Below are 20,919 nucleotides of genomic sequence, written 5' to 3'. Positions count from 1 at the left end.
AGCTGCTTGTGGGAGCAAGCGCTGGCTGATAGCTGCAGCCGCTCCCAGAAGGGGCTGCAGCGATCACAGAGATCGGCTGGTGCTTGCAGGGGGCGCACCGGTGCTCCTGCCTGCCCCCCCTGCCCATTGTCACCACTGGCCACCACAGAAGGAAGGACCAGGGCCTCCCACAGCTCAGGGGCTGCTTGGCCCACTGGCAGCTCACCTCTCAGCTGTGGGCAGGCTCTGTCCCAAAAAAAAGGATCAGGCCCCTTGCCAAATTTTTTTTCCCACCAGGGCTTCCAGTGCCCTGTGCACGATCCCCACTGTCTTCCTGCTGCCTGGGACCACCTGGGAATAGGCTGGCTTGCCCCTGGGGCAGTGCAGGAAGGCAGCTGGAGGGCAGTTGTGCTGTTGGCTGGTGAAGGTAGCGGCAATGGTGCATGGGGTGCTGGAAGCCCGTCAAACCTGAGCTTTCCTGAGTCCGCCTGGGCTTCCTGTGCACTGTGTTCTGTCCCTGCGATCTTCTCCAGCAGCCAGCACACTCAGCTGCCCTCCTGCCACCTCCCTGTGCTGCCCCAGGGGCAAGCTGGGTATGGTGGTGGCTGGAAGGCAGTGGGGATGGTGCACGAGGCACTGGAAGCCTGAGGGAGCTCAGGGATGCATGTATCACTGCAATTTGTTACATAGCAACTTAAATTACAGTGGGATGCATTTTAGTTTGCTACGTAACAAAGTAATTTATATCACAATACACTGCCGCATCTGTACAGTGTGATAAAATTAAAGTGCAATACACACTGCATGTGTAATGTGTAATGCAATTAAATCACTGTAAAAGAGCAATTAAACCACTAAAAACAGCAATTTTGTTACATGAACAAGCACCCTTTCTTGACAATGTCACCAGAAAGGCCATACACTGAATAAGTCAGTGGCATATTTAAAAAAGAAGAACCTTTTCAAATGGTTCTATGCCCACAAGAGGCCCTCTGAAAAATATCTCTTCTCAGTATAGCCAGTGGAGCTGCATCTGTCGTGAAAATTTATGGTGCAGGTGACACCAGGAGTCCTATCACTGCTTCCTCTAAGGCAGGACTGTCCAGCTGGCAACCCATGGGCTGATGTCCTGCCCCCAGGCTTCTGCCTGGCTGCTGCTCCCCCTATTGCTCCAAGAGCAGCTGCCCCCCTCCCTCACTCACCTTTTCCTTCCTGCTCCCACCCCAAGAGGTAGGACAGCACACTCATGGTACCACGGGAGCATTGCAGTGAGGGAGCTGAGGAAGCATTGCAATGTGGGAGCCTCTCATGAGGATGGAGCAGCAGAGGGGACCGGTGCAACCGGGGGACCTAGGGCTTGCACTAGTGCAGCCTCCCAGCTGCTTAGAAGTTGAAGAACCTTGACCTAAGGCTACAGCTACATTGCCAAAAAGCCTGTATCTAAAATTTGGTTGGCAAACTCAAATTAAACTCACAGTGAAGGTAGTTTGTTTGAGACAAATTAACAGCTCAAATTAAAGCCTATGGAACAATGATTCTCACCCCCTTAAAAGCACCCTGGGGTATCTTTTAAGGGTAACAGTGGGCATTGCTATATGTGTAAACACCTACACATAATTCCCAAGATAAAGCCAGAGATTTCAAATAGGAATCCACAGTGTCAAAAATGTTCTGACCTGTTGCGGTCTTCCTGAGTTCTTGGAAACAGAATTGCTCTATGATTTTTCGACAGTCAAAAGATAAATGAAAGCTAACAGCTGGCATTTTCCGAGGGGTGCCTTGAGCCTATAAAAGTCAAAACCACTGCTATAGAATTGCAGTGAAATCTAAGTTAAAAGGGCAGTGAAGACAATCTGAATCAAGAGCATATTTTTTATGTTTTGTGGGTTTGTTTATTGGGGGGGGGGAGGGGGGAAGGATGGCATGAGGAGGTCAGACATACCCTAAATCAGTAGGGAGTAGATTTATATAGCAGCATGGTCAGAATGCCAGTACTCTATGCTAATAATCCCCCCCAGTAAAGTTGCAGTAGTTATACTGAATAGAAAGAGATTTCCCAACAAAGATTACAATAGTTTAGGCCCTGGTTTGCATTCTGTTATAGACAGAGCCAATGTGAGGTGCAGGGGTTTTTGACTTGTGCTTTACACCTAAAAGTAGACTGCATCTTGGCTTCCCTAAATGTGACAGCATCCTTTCTACTTTTTAGTTCTAAGAAAGAGTGCACACATTTACTCTCATTTATTTTATTAGCTAAAATTAACTGTGCAAAGTTAAAATGGGGAAGTATTTTTAAGCCACTTACACTGGGCTCTCCAGTTTCCTGGCATGCATCCTGTTCCAGCAAAGAGGTCCACTGTGACTCCAACAATGGCACAGGACTGATTAAATGGATTAAGAAACTAGCAATTGTTCTCATTCCTTGTGGCTGTCATTAGAATTAATTAAAGCTCAGCAAAGGTAATTTTCAGATATAAACAGCCAATGACTCAGATACTTATTGGAGATGTAAGTTGCCCAAAATGAAACACCTGTTTATACATAAATGCTGCTGCAGTTTAGCAGCATGTAGCATTCCTGAAGCTGTTAAATATGTGCATTATGCCAACAAAAATTTGGCAACATGTTTATTTAAGCCCTGAATAAATATGGCTGATCTTTGACAAAAACGCTGATTAAAGTTTTACCTGGGTTTAATAAGACTGAAAGTAAGAAAATGTGTCATTTATAAGAAATATAAACATGAAGAGTAATTCAAGGTAAATAGCGATGTTTGTTGATATAAAATGGGATTTTAAAAGAAATATACTATACTCTAACTGGAAGAAACTGTCAACTTATTAATATTTTTCCAGTCTGATTAACTGAATAATTCCCGTGAATTGCCATGACAGGGAAGGCCATTCCATTCATCTCCAGCTGGGCAGAATGAATGATTTTATGTCCATTTTTATGAGTTTTATGCAAACTATTTCTTATATGAATACTCCTTAATTCTTTCATTAAAGTCCTGCGGACCTCGTTGGACTTACTTATGAATAATGACAACACATTTAAATAAATGATGCGGTTCAGGTTTTTAACATGTAGACTAATCCAGGGATCCCGGTTTTATCAGATAAAAAAAATCTGATTTAACACCCACCCATCCACATTTTTTCATGATTAAAAATGAACACCATTAATATATAACATCCAAAATTTTCTGATTTAACCACCCACCCCCAAATCCACATTTTTCCATGATTAAAACAAAATGCCCCTCTCTTTCTTTCTCTAGAGTGGCACTTAGTTTTAATCACAGAAATGTGGATGGGATTTTGTGGGGTGGGGGCGGGGGGGAAGGAGGAGGGTTTGTTAAATCAGAACACTTTGGATTTTTTTTATCAGAGAAAACCAGGATCCCTGATAATAACCATTGTTAGAGAGCATGTAAATACAAAGCTGTATAAAAGAGAAAACAGATATTGGACACTCAAGAGTTTAATTTGAATTAACCAGGGTCAGAGAATGTCTTTGATTAATAGGGCTGGCAAAGATTGTGATGGTGGATTTACACAAGGTTTTATAAATAAGATGTGGAGAGGGGCCTGATGGCTCTGTGGTATATTGATGGACACTTGCATGCCATAAACTACACAGGAATCATGTTATAAGTGAATGCTGAGCCAGTCAATACTTATACTAGCTTTCTCAGTACACAGAAATCATCTTCCTCTCCAAAACCAGATATGGGGGTGAGGCTTGGAAAGCAGGTAATATCAGAGGTCCTGCCAATGCAGTACTGCCACAAGAACCTGCAAACTGTTGTAGAATTTGATATGTAGTTCCTTGGTATTTGGGAATTAAATCCCATTGGCCATTCCAGAGAGTGGACAAAATCCACCATCTCACTCCTCTATCAGTTGTCTCTTTCAGGGGACACTAAACAGAACGCAAAAGCTGAATAGAGTTGATTGTATTTCCTCCAAGCAGAAATAACCAGTGTTGGGCATTATTTGACCCCAATTCCAAACCCCAGGTTTTGCAGGTTCCAGATCTGATGCTGAATTTGCTTAAACTATAGAGATCTGAAGTTCAGACATGGGACTCCATCCCTACATTTTGGCTCAGGCCCAAGTCAGGCAGTAAAAGTGAAAACTATTGTGCAAGTACTGCTGCTTCTGACTGTTGCATTAGGTATATTTGCCACCAGTATAATCCATGCTTCCAAGGGGATTGTTACTGTTCTGCCACGTAGCTTTGCCCCACTTAAAAAAAGCATTCTACAAACAACTAAATACGTAACCAATAAGTTATAATATTTTTTATTCATGTTAGAATTTCTATCAGTGTTTGAACATTAATATTTAGAGAGTTTGTACAATTTCCACTCAAGGTTTAAAATGAGAACCACACTAGATCACAAATGGTAACTAAAACACAGTTCAGAATTGCATGAATATTCACACTCTCTTTCTTTCTTAACACTGTTAAACATTTTCTTTTCCACAATGGGGTTTACAAGGAAAAGTGTGCACAGTAATCACATCTCAGCAATGTTCCAAAACATAATGGTATCATCATTACATATAAACTCTTTAAAAATATACTTCTGTCAAAAGACTTGATGACTACTATGTACACTACAAAAATAGATTTTCATATAAATAAATTATATGGCATACTTTTATCTTTGTAACTGTAATGACACAAACCCACTCCTGCCAAAATAGGCAGGCAATGAGACCCAGTTTGAATATTTTTTCCTTTTAACTCCTTACACTAAAAGCTACGACGAGTCCTCAATGTAAATGTTATATACTCTTTCCTATTTAACATTAGTAAGCACTCTATACAAATAAAAATTCCATTAAAAAGTAAAAACATAGCTGTAATAGTGTTTCCAATAGAAATAAAATCCCTGCATTCTGTTTGTTATAAACTGGCATGACAAATACTGTAAGAAAACATTCTTATGATACAAAAATATAAATATCACCCACGATTAAAAAAAAAAGTTAAAAAAACAAACCAAAAATGTTGCCAGCCACTGAGTTCTCCCTTTGCCAATGTGACTATAGGAGAAGGTCTACATTGTGCAGAAAGCAGCAGACAGCTCACCCACACACAAACATACAGAACAAGGATTTAGGGGAGATAGGACACATTAAGACTCTTCTTTGCTCCCTCTTTCCTGTCATCAACCAAAAAAAAAAAAAGGTGGGGGTGGGGAGTGACTGACTGATAGACACCAAAGCAGTAGCAGTGGGAAGCCATAGTGACCTCTGACACAGTAACATATACACTTGGCAGTTGAAGGTAGCTTCCAATTAGTATCATACAGTTTTGTTGCAGAGTTTTTATGATCTGAGGTCACTGCGCTGCTAGTGCTAAATTGGGGCCTGTTGTCTTTTTGTCATTAAGAGTTTTCATGTTAGACAGTGAGCTGGACCAGTAGGCAGTTACGAGATTAACCCTTAGTGTGCATCTAAACAGTAGCTTATGTACCATTGGAGCAATGCCAGGCCCATCACCTGTTCTCTGAATGTTCACCTTGGAGATCTGTAAACAAGTGCCTCGTGTCAAAGGATTTTCAACTGAGCAAAAAAGGCATGACAATTAGTGCATGCTAGCCATGCTCCTTAGCTGGGCTGGGAAGGTCTGTAAGCAAGGACAGGACTTTCAGCCATTGGAGAAGTATAGCTTTGTATCAAACAAGCAATGCCTACCGGGAGTGGGCACTTATATTTCTCAACACAGAGCTTGTGTTTTTTTTTCTTATGCTGCATATGTGTTTTAAGCATATATCTTTTTAACCTATTCCTCTGTGCTGAAAAGACAGGTAGGAGAGGGGCACACAAAAAAAAAAGGTAGAGGGAAAAATAGTGAAGATTTCTTTTCTAGTATTTTAAATCAGAGGTTGGCAACCTGTGGCTCACCATGCATGTTTGCACAAGAACACACCACTTAGTGGCCGCTTCTGTCAACTGCTGCTTCAGCCCTCCATTTCCATCAGCTGCTACCTCTGGACCAAGGAGGGCCAACCTGTGTTAATTCAGCCTGCTGTTAGTGAAAGGTTGCTGACCCCCGTTTTAAATTACTGTTCCTTTTAGAGACTAACCATTGTAGTGTTTTGGAGGCCCTTCACCTGCAGCAATGTAACTTAAAAAGAAAAAAAAAGCTAAATTAGATTCACAAAGGGCTCCTGGTGTAACTATTTAATTAAAAGTGCCAATGCAGTACAAGTTACCTTGGGGGCGAAAAAAATCACTCCAGGCCTTAGTTGTCATTCATTATGGTCCTGGATCCAGTAGAAAATCAATTATATTTAAAAGTTAAAACAGAAGACTTCTAAAAACATTCTCCTTATATTTGATTTTTCTCACTGCATATAGACTTGCTTCCTGCCATGCAAATAAGGTGATGAAGGATACTGTTTTGCTCTAAAATATACAGTTATAGTAACACTGTAAGAACACAGCAGTGACTCACCACCTAACTACCAGATTATTTAGTTTCTAATGCTGGTCCATAATCTACAATACGTGTATCAAAATAAGGCATGTTTAATGAATTTCTATATCCACAAGCACCTCTTAATATCCAGCACCTTTGCAGTTAAGAAAAATAGTTATAATGTATTGTACTTACACGGCACCTTTCACTAATAACATCAAAGCATTTCACAAACAGTAATTAAGCCTCACAACACTCCTGGGAGGTAGGTAAGTATTATTATACCCATTTTACTGATGCAGAAACGGAGGCACAGGGAGGTAAAGAAACTTGCCCAAAGTCACATGCCACAAGCGAAGAGATGGGAATAGAAACCACAAGCCCTGACTCCCTGTCCTCTCTTCTGTTTTATTTTAGCCCTTTGATGATGGCAGTCTGGATCTTCCACTGTTTAGCACCAATGTATTTTTCACTAGTGCTTAACAATAAGGACATCTACACTGCCAGAATCAGTGAGCGTATAAGCCCACTAAGGGTTACCATACAGTAAAAAAATACAGTACGCTGGGAACATATACACACACGCATACACACACAAACACACACACACAGAGCAAAACAAAACCTGCACATAACTAACCCTATTTAAGCCACCAAGATTAACGTGCTTTTCTTCATATCTGCTCATTAAAAAATTATCACGCATAGCGTGTTTGAAAGTTAACAGTAACATTTCATACTACCACAGGGTTGTGATAAGCAAATTTAAAATATTTTAAACAGACACGTACCTTTACAAAACATAATCCTATTACATAAGCAATATTTGCATAGAATTATACAAGTAAATTATACAATATTTAAGCAGCAGCAACATATGCTGAAATTTAGAACTAGATTAAGCTTAGTTGTGGCACAGAGATCAATGTACATTAAGTACAGAGCACAAACAATATTGTCCCCACTCTATTAACAGGAGTTAAACAACTCCAGATTATACTACTTTACATTGTTCTTTTTGTATATTACATCTGTGTACACCTTTTAAATATTTATAGAAATATTTAACAAAATAATACAATAGGTTACAGTAACAGTGAACTGTTGTCCTGATGCAGCATGTCCTTTTCCATAACTTCAAGCAGTTCTCTTCAAGCAGTTCTGGAAAGAGGAGGTTTTCCATCTTTGGCCTCTTCTTTGCTTCAGTTATTACCCTTTAGAGATATAGAGAAAGTACAGCCATTCATTTAAAGCTCATGAATTACAAACTAACCAAGCCAACCCCAAACTTATTAGATTCTTGTGGTTAAGGTATAGAACCTGGAGTAAGGAAATATAAGTTCTTTCTTTGTCTGACCCTGACTTCCTGTTAGGAAACTGTAAGACCAATTTTTTGTAAGTTCTGCTTATTTTGGGTACCAAACTTGAGACGCTCATCTACAATTCCAATTGAAGTCAGCAAAAAGTGTGGGGGAATGATGTTGCACCTCAAAATGGGCATTCACAACAATAATACTCAAATTAGTATCCACCTTTGAACATCTGGGCCTGAGATTCTCTACCTCAGTATTGTCCTTCCTCTGAATAATATTACTTGCTATTTTCCCTGGAGTTCAGCAAGCATAAATCCATTCAGGACTATTGAGCACTGAGATCCTTGCAGAGAAGTTTTAGTATAGCAAAGTGTTTTTTTAAATAATTTTCTTCAAAACTTTCCATAATATTTTTTGTTGTTTTTTCTTAGTTTGTTTTTTCCTCAATAAGAACAAAGAAAAAAATAGTCCACAGTTTCTTCTGGTAGCAGGGTACCACTTTCTCATTATTTTTACTTTTTTGTTTATTTTCCCTACTAGCAGAAAAGAAACAAAATGTCTTTATAACCACAAAAATTACATTCTGGTTTTAGAGACATTTTGTTTCTTTTCTTCTACTAGGGAAGAATAAATAAAAAGTAAAAATAATGAGAAAGTGATACTCCACTACCAAAAGGATCCAGGGTCTATTTTGTTTTTGTTATTGTAAAAAACAAACAGAAAGATTACGAGAATTACTGAAGAAAACAGAATCAACGTTTTCTAAATATATGGTGAAGTATATGGACTTCTATTGACCACTTCTAATTTTTATTTTCCTTTTATCTCGTCGGAGACAGATACTGATTCCAGTTTTATGTTGCACAAATTATTTGGAAGATAAAACAGAGTATCGTCTCCTCTGTGAAGGCTACTCTGTGAAAGAATTTACTTTTATTTCACAGGCCAAATCCTACTAGGTCAGAAATAATTTCTGACACACCTTTGATACCTCTACTGAGCAACTTGGTGATATTTATTGCAAACTGAACAGCTTTTATAATGACAGTCCACCCCTAAATTCAGTTTTGATTAGTGAATTTTGCCATATAGGAAGCCACTGGTCATCTCCAAGTGCACAGAGCTCTGTCTCCTGGACAATGCTTGTTTGCTGCTGGGTAAATGTAAACTTCACATTCCTTGGCATGCCTCTGACAGAGGTCCTGAGGCAGCAGGTTGTTTTAACCCTTGATAAATCTGTATAGTCCTTTCTGTGTATCATGTATATTAATTTCTTTTGAATGCGAGTAGCTGGTGGCTTTAGGCCTTTCCTGCAACTGTTGTGTGTAAGATTTTTAGGGGGCTGCCTGGTTTAACGATCAGAGCACAGGACAAGGAAGCATTGGAAACCTTGAATTATGGCTCAACTCCCTGGCCTTGAACACTAGATAGTGTGATGTGTGACACAGTTTTAGTGTCCCCATCTGGAAAAATGTGATAATAATTATTTACTTACTTACCTCAGAAGGGTCTTTATTTACTTAATGAAAGTAAAAGGCTATGTATTATTGTTTTACCTGAGCTAATTTCTTAAAGCAAAACTTTACATGGGCTGGACAATCTGGATTACAGCTGCCCAGAAATGAAGCATCTGGGAGGAAAGGTTATTTCAGAAACTGTTATCTTTTCTTCAAATGAAGACACAAGACATACCTTAATCTGAGCCGTTGCCATGTGTCCTTTCTTCACATTCAACGTCTTGCAATTCTATGACTTCTACTTTAGAGTTTCTCCTCTCACACCGTACGTTAAAAGGCACGTGGGGGTCCTCAAATGGTCCATGGTCGGTTTCCTGGTATCCCTCATAGGATGGAAAGCCTCCTCCACGAGAGTTATGGCTGTGCACAGCAGGGTGTACAGCAACAGTAACTGAAGCTGAGGCAGTCACAGTAGTGATAGGCTGGCAGTATGCTGGCACTGAAGCACCCATGGCAGTAAATGCTGGGTTTCTAATGTTATGAGAACGAGCCCTGTGGCCCAAGCGGTCCTTATTGTTAGGTCCAGAATGCCCTTCAGTAGAAATTTCAAAAGCGTCCCTGCGTGGCCTGTATGGGGGTGGTCGCAGTCCTTCCATTGATTCTCTTTTGGCTTGTCTGTTTTGATGCCATGTCTGCTGGGACCCAGCTTCTGGGTTAGTTTGTAATCTTGGATTTGACTGATGATGCTTGTTCTCTGGCTGAACCACCTAGAAATAAGATATGTGGTTACGCCTCTGACAAAAGCAAGTGCAACATCTGCTTCAGAAATATTTCCCTGGTTAAGCACGTAAGTGTACCGTTCTATATCTAACCCTAAAAGCATAGTTTTCCAGAGGCTTAGCTTTGCCCAGAGAGGTCTCTTCTGAAGTTGTTATAAGATCCAACTTACAACTTCACAGATAAATGCAGGATTAGAGCTGAAAACACTAGATATACCTCCCACATGCCGCTCTGTCTTTTCAAAGGCCTGGCCAGCTAGCACTATGTCTTAAGTGGTTCAATAATCAAAATTGTTGGGCTTTGGAAAAGGCTCTGTTCCAGCCAGAGTATGAATGCAGGATGTTTGTTAGTGGGATGGTTTGTATAGATGGCAGGAATCTGGTTTCTGGATCTCTGTAAAAAGCGTGAAGCACAGCGGCCACATCAGTCAATAAACCGTGACCAGCTTCAAATGTGGCTCTGCTTGTACCTATTTTTAGGCCTCTGCTGAACAAAAACAGATCCGCATTGCAGCTCAGCATGCAGCATCATGGGGGGCAGGAGGGGAGTTTTTTCTTTTCTTTAAAACGAAAGTTATGCTGGCCCACTGGCATAGGGCTCTGGCAGAGTGGGGACTCACAGCAGACCCACCCGTTAGAACAAACCCCGAAACATCCTTTTTCTGATCTACACAAGGCTTCCTCTTGCCCTTCTAAAATGTGTTGCTAGAGGAGAGGTACAGCCTGATGGTGACCCACATGGCTCTTGATGGAGAAAAATGTAAGCTGTACCATTTTCAGAGTCCTTTTGTACAAAGGCATCTAGAATAGTCATCAAGGGGGTGGCCTGCCCTACTCTTGGGGATGGAGCCAGCAAGCTGCAATGGCAGTTACATTTGCATGTGTGCTGTGCTTCAGTCCCACCATTTTATCCCTATTTTTTCCTAAGTAAAAGGGTGGAAAAAATCAGAGTACCCCCTACTTTTAGAAGAGCTTTGAAGTTTGGGGCACTTGCAGCAGGGAGCGAAAGGGGGGGAAAAAATCAGTCAGAAATCAGTCAGGAAAAAAAAAAAATCAAACAACAAAACCCCCAAATTCCCATATACAGAGAAAGACCCCTTCTTCAAAAATTGTCTTTCCCTCTCCCTCAGGCTATGACTATGGATAACTCACCGTAGATCTGGCAAAGACAGGATTCTCAGTTGCTTCCACTCTTACTTGATGGATTGGTGCACCAGAGCCCTGAGTAGGCTCATACTGATGGAGCTCCTCACTCAGTCCTGACATGGTGGTTTGAGAACTGTACTCAGAATCAGAAGAATCTGATCCATTATTTTGTCCAGGTGGCAGTGCAAACCTCACAATGCTAGGGGGTGGCTCAGGAGATGGTGTAGATAATCTGTTCCGTCCATTGGTTGGAGAAACCTAGTAACGACAGTTAAAAACCCTTCTAATCACTAGTCTTCAAGAAAAATATCCTTCCACCAACTCTGTATGGCACTAAAATCCTGAAGGCATTTATTTGCTAAACATTTACTCTGCTCAGCGTGGTACCAAACAGAGAAATAGTCTTTCTCTGTGGAAATGTTTGTGAATTTCACATGTGTCTGTGTATGCATGTGTGCTTTTTTTCTGGTACGGCCTATTAAAAGAATGATTCTGTAGTTGTGTAAAATATGTCTGTATAATATAAATACTTATGAACCTGTATACACAGACAGAAATAGCAAGAATTCAATGTAAATACACACATGCACGATCACACAACCACAGAACAATTCTCTTTTCATAGCACCACCCAAAAGAAGCCAGTGATCCTGCCATCTAGGAATAATTATGTTGTACTCAGTGAATAATCAAGCATAAATCTGAAGCTATGACAGTCCTATAGCTGGACTTCCACTGTATACTATAAGACTGTTCATACAAATGGATCGACCACATGGATCACTTTGCCAGCCCAGAACTTCGCGGAAGTCAATCAGATACCATGGAGGTGTACTGGTGCATAAGGAAGGGCTCTTTTGCCAACTATTGGTCTAAAGATGTGGTTATCAAGGTGTGGTCTGTGGACCACCAGTGATGTGTGGGGCCCTTCCTGGTGGTCTACTGAGTTAAATATTTTGAGGAAAGCAATTGAGGAACCAGGGTGTTAGAGGGAAGGTGGGTCTACAGAATGAACAGTCTTTTACAAAATGTCCTGCAAAGGTTAGGGAACTCCCTGGTCTTACGGCATAGATGACACATTAAATTCCACTTTAAAAACCTAACTAAAGCCAGCATTTTTATCTGAACCATGGCCTATCACCTCCAAATGATTCATTATTAAAATACATATCATGATTACTGAAATTTCCTAATTTGATATTCTCAAATTCTCAAAAGAAAAGCACATTGAATAGCATGCTCTTAAAAGCAGGAAACTTAAAATGAGATTAAAACGAATCAGAACTGTTAAGAAGCTAATAGGTATTTAGGATTTTTTTTTTTTTTAAAGATGCTAATTTCTTCATCTCAGAGAGCTTTATTTACTGACCTCAGGATATGGTCCAAAGAGGGAAAGTAGAACTGGAAGCAGCACCAATCCATTTAGAACTCCCAGAATTGTTAGGATTGCCAAAACAGCAAAGAAATACCTGGAATATGGTTGAAGGCAGAAAGGGAAAGATACCAGTGTAGTTAGAAACACAGAAGAGTACATTCCACTTCTCAAAATATTGCATTAATTTTATTTTAAAAATAAACACACAAAAAATCACAAACTAAAAATATTGGACAAAACCAGTATATGACTTCTTTTTTTTTTTTTTACCTTTTGTGTTAGAGAAGCTACATTCCACAACCCAAAGTATTAGTTGATAAAGGAAAGAAAAAAAATTATGTTTGTTAATTTACCAAAATCTTGTGGCATGTAATGTTATTTATGAATGTGTTACACAAACACAAAAATATGGAATGTGAACTGAATGGCTGAACGGATTGAAAGCACAAATACAATGAAAAGGGGCCCCCATTAGTGAAAACCCAGCAGTAGCAAACAAATGAAGTGAAGGGTGTAGAATTTAAACAATTTAGCCTAGAAGGAAAAGAAGCCCACTTCTCCCAGCGGCTAATCCACTGTGAAATGCTTCTGCATCTTACAGCAGAATCTCTAATTAAATCTCTAGTGTATCAGGTAAGGCTTTCCCTCGCCGTTCATTAATCACAACTTTCCGCCTAGAATTCTGTGAGTTCCAGTTTTACCAAATAGCTCAAATTGCAACCTTTTTAGAACACAGGAACCAGCTTTCTGCAAAGAAAATGCTGCCCATTCTATAGTAAGCTTCAGCATTGTACTGAGTAAGAGCACTCCACAATGGCAGAGCTGCATTGCAGGCTAATCTTTTGTTGAACAATTTAGCATCTCTGAATACTCTTGTTTTGCGTCAGCCAATTCAAACATAAAGGCTGAAGTACTATGGAAGAAGAGGAAAGTGCACAAGTGGTTGTCCTTTCCCACCATTGAGGGCTAAGGTCTGGGATCCTTCATGAATACCAAGGTAAACCTGTCAGTAAAAGGAAAGCCTTACTAGTTGGTATTCAGCACAGCTGGAGCTCAGACTAAACTTAAGGCTGCGTTGTAACTAATGATTTCAAGTGCTCAGTTTTGGGCAATTTTTTGGAGGCAAAGGGAGCAGAAGAAGAAATAGGGGCAAGTTTCCTACTAATGGGCTCTGCAGATCACACTGTTTTGCTGGCAACAAATTTTACTGCCTCTCTAAGTTTCCACATCTGATCAAATATATCAGATTGCTGCAGAATTACAAATATCCTGCTATTGTAAACATTTTAGGATTTCTGATCTACATTTGCAAAAATCAACGAACAGATCTCCTACGCTAATGTAAACTACCAGAACTTTATACTGGGACATATATCAACAACAGGCATTAAAAAACATTTGCATCTCATCCATCTAACACTAGAATAAACAGGCTGATTATAGTTCTGACCACTTAGCATATACAATGTCTGTTAATTTACTTAATCTTCCTAGATATTGGTGGGCTAATCTATCCCTTTCCGGAAGCTTGGTGTCTTCTTCACCCCCCTTGTAACAATGCTTGAGCCTTGTTTGTTTATTCAACATCTTGGAAAAACAAGGGGAACTAAAGTCAGATTATGCTAGAAAAGTGAGCAGACAAAGTTGAAACGAAGGAATTTAAAAGCTTGAAAGGGTGATTTTTTTTATTCAGCAAGTATCAAATCCCAATTTGGAATCAAATAGGCAGTCCTTTGCTATGTCAGAAAATGTGCTTGCAACAATCTAATGTGTGTAGTATGAAAGATTACTGTAGCAAAACACATGCTATGAATTTCAATTTGATCCTGCTCCACACTTTCCAGGATTGGATCCTAACTGAATTGTTCTGTCTCATTTCCTAATCACCAACAAAAAATATACAGACACAGAAGACATTTAAGAAGTTGCACAGATCTAGACTTCTATGATGTATATAGTTATTTGTTACTTAAACAGATGTAAACTAAATCAAGAGCTCAGTGAAGAGCCCAGTCATCTGCCAAACCATTCATATTTGGTCCAGCCCTACCTCAGTCCAGCTTCTGGTTTTTTTGCCATAATCTGCCACAAAGAACCAGTGTTATTTCTAAGATTAGCCATTTTGCAGAGCTCCACAGGTTGTTTGGAGTAGAATAGGATCCGTTTCATTGCACTTCTCAAATTCCCTTCAAAAGAAAAACTTGCTCCCTTCTCCTACTTGACAAATTCACATTCTTAATTAAATCCACAAGAAACAGCTTGCCTGTACCTCTAAACAGAAGGGCCTCCAGGGTTTGCTTCACCACATTTTCATATGAAGTTCTGTGTTCATACTTATGATTTTCTTGTTCCTAAAGAGAACTTTAATTCCTACCCCCTACTCGGTCAGTTAAAAAATTGTTGTAAACTTCAGATAGTGGTAACAGAGACTGAAGGGGACAGGAGGAGAGTGTCAGTTTCAGGATGTTTACAGTTCCTTCTATCCTTTCCATGCAAAATGTTGCACATATCAAAAAGTTTGGAAGACTCTTAGGTTACAGGTCAAATTCAGCTAACTGCTAGACAATACTAGCTGTTTGGAACTAACTTTATTTTAGAACTAAGCAAACTTGGCCATAGAGGACCTTTTTCTTTTTTCAATTTATGCTGGGAGTCAGATTTTCCTGGAACAGAATTCAGCACTAGCAATGGAAACACTATTGCAACTACTACATAACAAGGAGTTAATAAAGCAGAGAGAAAGCAGGACCATGATGTAAGCATGCTTGACACATCATGCATAGAGGTAAAAAAACCAGCAGATAAATCTGTTTGACCAAATATGGAGCATATTCTTTTTATTTAGAACAGAAAAGCAATACACAAACATGCTTTACCTGACAATAAAATCAAACTCAGATCCTGCAAGCATTAACACTCCAAGCAGAGTAGACACTGCTCCATCTAGCACTGGTGCAAACATATGTTCCAATGCAAGGACAGCCCTGCGGTTCTTGTCTCCTATAGCAGTTAAAAATGCCTGTAAAATAATAAAGTCTGTGCCATCAGATCTTTATGTACAGCCTTTCAAAATTTTCAGCCTCTCTCAGAACATGCATATTTTCCCATGTCAATTACTCCAAATTACAGTTTATTAAAATATCTTTTAGCTGGTTAGAGTTCAAGACAAGGTCTCATCCTGCAGCCATTGTATACAGCTGCTACTGAAGTCAGGGGAGTAGGGCAAGAGGATTGATTGCAGGGTCAGGGCTACAGCAATAATTTTCTCAAATGACCCTCTGCCTACCTCATGAGGCGTTTCATTTGTTGCTATGTCTGCTTGTTCCTGCCTACAACAGCCTTGTCTCATTTTGAAAGCACTTCAGGTGTAAAATGTGACTACTCTTGCAGGTCTTACTTAGGCCAAATATTCATTAATGTTAGGCAAGTTTTGCTGAATTAAGAACTGTACAACTAGAAGCAGTGTTTGTGAACTTGGATCTGATCAAAATTCTGCAGTCTCTAGTGACATGAACAATCACACTGAGCAGAGCATTCTAATCATGGCCCATATCTTTCTGTCACTCTTTAAGCATCCCTTGCAGGTTGGCATGCCTGTGTAGGTCTCCTTATGGGCACAGGACCCCAGATTAGAGGCTCTTTATGCTCAAAGTATGTCCTATTGAACAAGGGGAGCTGAATATGAGCCAATGCATTAAATGAAACTAGTAATATAAATAAGTACAGCAGGATTGTGCTGTTATTCTTTACATTTATGGTCCCTTCTAACTAAGCATTTACAATTTGCAATTTTTACTACTTCAAAACCAGTAGCCAGATATCTAGAAACATTTTCAAGGTTTTATACTGCTTCCCATTGTGTTTCCTTTGAGCATGAATATAAATTTACGTAGTACCCATACCACCACTGCTGAATATACAACTCAAAACATACAGCGTTGTGTGTTATTCAAGGCAAGTAACCCAAGAAAAAATGGCATATGCATCCAGCTGAACCACAACTGGATTGTGAATTTGCTTTTAAAAAGTGCAATTAAGGCCTGTATCAACACTATGTATACTGTATACTTTGTTTATACAATGCTGGTTTAAGGATATTTAGATTCCATAAGTTTTACAAATACATTGGTCAGCAGTGGTGCTATGGTTTAAGATCTAGTAAGTATTTTCATTGTAAAACCCATTTTTGGAAGGTTTTGATTCCAATGTCAATGTGAAAAAATGTGGATTTAAAATTTGCTGGAGACTGAAACTTAAATCATATGTAACTTTATTAATTTATGTAAAAATCTGATGAATTAGTTTGGTCTTTTCAGTTAGTTCCCATTCCACAGTCAAATGTTTTCTAGTTATATACTCTCATTTTTTTGTTTTAAATCTTTACTGTTAAAAACAGTTTTTGGCTGTTTGGAGGTCCCTGAAATACTCATCGTCCCTGCCCCAAGCCTCAGTAGGCTAGGTTTATCTCAAAAAGTCTGACCACTGTTGGACTTGTCATCCCTGTATCCTTTGAGGCCTACTGTCCCTGTACCCTTTGAGACCTTCTTAAACTTAATTAAAACTAAGGGTTCCCCCACAGCTACAATGTGCAACTCACCTGCAGCAGCTCTCCAATGTTTTCTCATTTCCAATGCTCAAACCTCTCTTCTCAGTCTCATCACCCAATGATGCTCTCAACACCCCAGCTCTCTAATCCCAGTTCTGCTCTCTAGTCTTAGACTCCATCTAATCCAGTGGTTCTCAACCATTTTTGTACTAGGACCCATTTGTAAACATCAGTGGCCAGTCCCAACCCAATGCCCCTCACTCCTGACCCACTGCTCCCCCACTGCCAAGTCCCAGCCACACAGTGTGTGGGGCAGGGAGTGGGTGTGTGGGATATGGGGAGCCCCATGCAGCCCCTTGCAGGCTGGAACTCTGCCAACCTGCAAGGGAAAAGCTGCAGTTTCCCATGTTTTTCTCCTTTAAAGGAGAATCCATTTTAAAAAGTTTGTTGATCAATTTCTAAAGTTTGCTCGTGCCCTTTCATATATTCTTGTGACCCACTTTTGGGTTGTGACCCATGGGCTGAGAAACACTGATCTAGTCCATACCTACTTCCTCTCTCTGTTCGTTATTGCCTTGGCCTCTCCTGTCATCCTTGTAGCATACTATAGTTCTTGAGCCTTTTGATATTTTGTATTAAATGTTGTACATTCGTTAGAAGATATTAGGGACCTTGCTGTGGCTTGTGATATGTGGGTAGAGATGGAGTGGATGTTCCTGTGGACTCTTCTGGATTAAAGGTTACTCACAAGGCTGCCTCAAATGGCAGGGGACTAGACTTAATAACCTCTAGTTTTGTGTTCTCCTCTCATTCTTTGATACTACTGGACTTAAGTGATACTACTGAAAAGCAGAAAATAGTAACAGACAGGCATGATCCTTCCCAAAGCAGTGCAACTGGCTTGTCCAGACTCATCTGATCTTAAAGTCTCTCTAATATGACCCCACTCCATATGGACAAGAAATATTAAAATCTTTTCCTGATAAATGTTTGAGAATGATCCTGGATTGGGACTGTGAAGAACCCTTTCTTTATCAGATACTAGGAAACATTAAGGAACACACACTCATTTTACACTCTGCATCCCAAGGAAAAGAAATAATTTCATGTGCCTTTTCAGGAATTGCAGTTTGCAAACAAACTGTTTACTTTATCAAAGTTAGAAGTGGTAGGAAACAGGGTATAGAATGTGGGCCCAGATAGACCCTTAACCATGGTATGACAAATGTCACCTAAAAGCCCAAGATTTTCAAACCTGGATATTGAAAACTACAGATTTTACTTCATAGTTTGTCACAACAATGTGTACTGTTATAAGATCTTCAGCCTTACTTAGGGACAACAACAGAAGCCCAAGATGGAGTAGTAGTATCTGAACTGACACACAAGACCCTAACAGCTCTGCTTAAACAAAATTTTCATATGGATCACAGAAATACCTACCACATACTTTAGCGTTACTTTAATCTGAGATTTGTAATGTAATAGTCAAACACTTAATAAGGCACTGTTGACTTGAAATGAAATAATACCTCTTATTTACTGCATCACTGACTTCATAGATGCTAATTATTATATCAAATCAATTACAGTTTATCAGGACAATCTGACTTGCACACTAACCCTTGTGCAATGTTCAAGCTTATTTTTTTTTCTCCTTAAAAATCAGAGCATTTATTTATACCTCTAAATATCTGGGGGGGGTTTAGGAGCAAAACTTTAAGGATGTAGTTTTAAAAATGGTGAACAAAATGTTTAGTATGTGTGCTTTAAAAAGTGTTGTACTTACCAAAGCAACGTGAACCGTGAATTCCACACCTATACCAACTGAGGCAATCAGGATAACTACAGGCACTGCACTCAGCTTTATTCCTATGAGACCCATCATGCCAAACAGTTCCACTGTCATCAGAGCCAGCACCACCACCTACATGATTTCAAACGTCCGTTAGTAACATCTTGTACTCTAGAGAAATGAGGATGATTCAAAACAATACAGGGATATAAAATACATCCCTTATGGCATTTCTCCTCACACCCTCAAAGGCAAGCTGTTTTGTCTTATCTCATTTAATTCAATAGCAATGACTCTCAAGAGTCAGTTTAAATTATTCCCCCAGGAGCCAGTGGACAGAGCAAACATCGATTTTCTATTTGTTACAACTTGTCCATGCAATCTTAAACATAATTTATTCTTCTTCTCTGTCTGCACCTATCAGAATATAATGTTTCTGCTTTCATTTTACTAAACATAAAATAAATGAACTTCGATGTAACACTTTTTGTACAACTTATGGAGTAAGTGAAGATGACTCTAGAGTAAATTTAAAGTCCGGAAGAAAGTGAATGCTGTAATCAGCTGATGAGTTTCAGGTTACAGAGGGCCTCTTAGCTTTAAAGAAATGTGGAGGGATTGGGATGGACAAAGCAAACAGTTAAATCTAAAAGAAAGCTTTTATTTTTCTTTCATCTACCTTGTAAAAAAAATTGACAGTCAGGGGGAATCTGTGGAATAGATTTAAAAGTTTCTGGAGCCAAGAGAAAAAAATACATACTCTTTTAAAAGGGATGGAGGACTAAAGCCCCCTTCTTCAAGAAAAATGTAGGAACTACAATAAATGATTTTATAAGCTAATGAATCATGAATGATAACATAAATTGCTTAAGTGCCTTGAAAAATATTCTAGACTAAACATTTACCTTTTAACATACCTGGAGTACAAATATACGTTACAAAAACTAGTAACTGCTCTGTGCTTTTCTACCTCTGGCATTTTATAAGCTATACAATAGTTTATGGAATTTAAACACAGGAACATCATCCTTCAATTTAACATGAATGTTTACTGCAAGGCTAACAGTGCCTTGCAGAATACATGAAGGAGTATTTTATACAATTAATATTTTACTGTTCTTTCTCTTGGACAGAAAAATTACACTCCTTTCTTAGTGCATATTGATGTACAACTGTTCTCCTAACATCCTAACTACTCATATCTTTCTAAGGGTCATGTCAGTACAAGAATTTATTGTTTATGGGCAAGCTACAATCACCGAAATGGTCACAAAAATATTTTTGTTTGAGAAATTAAAAAAAAAAAAAAAGAAAAAAGAAAAATTTGTAATAGCTACTTAGCATTCCTATTTCTCTTTGTGGTTTATTTCTCATCTTGCTGGGTATCTGAGCAAGGGCAAAAGTTTAGATAACTTTATAAGAAAGCTTTAAAGCTACAAGAAAATGGCCCAAAGATTAAGGTTATTAAGGGTTACAACTTTTGCCATGAACCCTACCCCCTCAAGTTGAATAAATATATCATGAATGATGCAATATACATACTCCACCAGAGGCCCAGACATAAACAAAACCTTTCCGACTACAGCAAGAGCTATGCTGAAAGGAATTTGACTTCAACAAAGACCCTTATAATAAACTTACAATGATCCCAGCTGTCCAGGGGTTTAGGAGGAAGAGGGCACACACCAGAAACGTGCAAGCCAAAACCACACTAATGGACAAGAGAAGCCAGTGGCGAAGCCCAATGTACTGTTCCCAAAAAAGAAATGGGTATCCGTTTGGGTAGCTGGAGATGCCCAGGCTGGTGTAGTTATTACAGATAGCTCTCACTTTCTCAATAGCTTCCACAAAGTCAGAAGTTTCACGTAATCCATTGAGGTAGAAAGGAAACTGAGCGTATTCAATGGGCTCAGCTGCTGGAACTAGGACAAAGATAATAATGTTTCAATACAGATTTTGTAAGAAGAAAAATCTGAAAGAAGTAAACATGATGAAAGCACTTTGTTCTCTAAAGCAAAATCTAAAATATGTTAAATTTGAGGCAAGTTTAAACCCAGAAGCTTTGTGACAAGTGGATGTTTTTAAAACCCT

General features: G+C 39.3%; 1 protein-coding gene across 6 annotated transcripts in view; it reads right to left on the bottom strand.

The window, feature by feature from the left end:
• Positions 1-4,272: 4,272 nt before the first annotated feature.
• Positions 4,273-20,919, bottom strand: part of PTCH1 (patched 1) — a 71,810-nt gene continuing 55,163 nt past the window's right edge. For 5 of the 6 annotated variants that reach the window (XM_014517344.2, XM_025197698.1, XM_025197697.1 and 2 more), the window contains 7 exons: positions 20,470-20,750; positions 18,823-18,960; positions 15,364-15,506; positions 12,482-12,581; positions 11,119-11,370; positions 9,423-9,954; positions 4,273-7,631 (listed from right to left, as the gene is read on the bottom strand). In XM_014517344.2, coding sequence (XP_014372830.1) covers positions 9,424-9,954; positions 11,119-11,370; positions 12,482-12,581; positions 15,364-15,506; positions 18,823-18,960; positions 20,470-20,750 — 1,445 coding nt within the window. In that variant the 3' untranslated portion in view covers positions 4,273-7,631; position 9,423. Of the gene's footprint in view, positions 7,632-9,422; positions 9,955-11,118; positions 11,371-12,481; positions 12,582-15,363; positions 15,507-18,822; positions 18,961-20,469; positions 20,751-20,919 lie in introns of those variants that run through there. The other variant, XM_025197700.1, reaches the window with a different exon arrangement.

This window comes from Alligator sinensis, unplaced genomic scaffold (genome assembly GCF_000455745.1).
Source record: "Alligator sinensis unplaced genomic scaffold, ASM45574v1 scaffold240_1, whole genome shotgun sequence".
In the NCBI taxonomy this organism is placed as follows: domain Eukaryota; kingdom Metazoa; phylum Chordata; order Crocodylia; family Alligatoridae; genus Alligator; species Alligator sinensis.
Note: the sequence above shows the minus strand (reverse complement) of the source record. Positions and strands in the feature narration are given on the sequence as shown.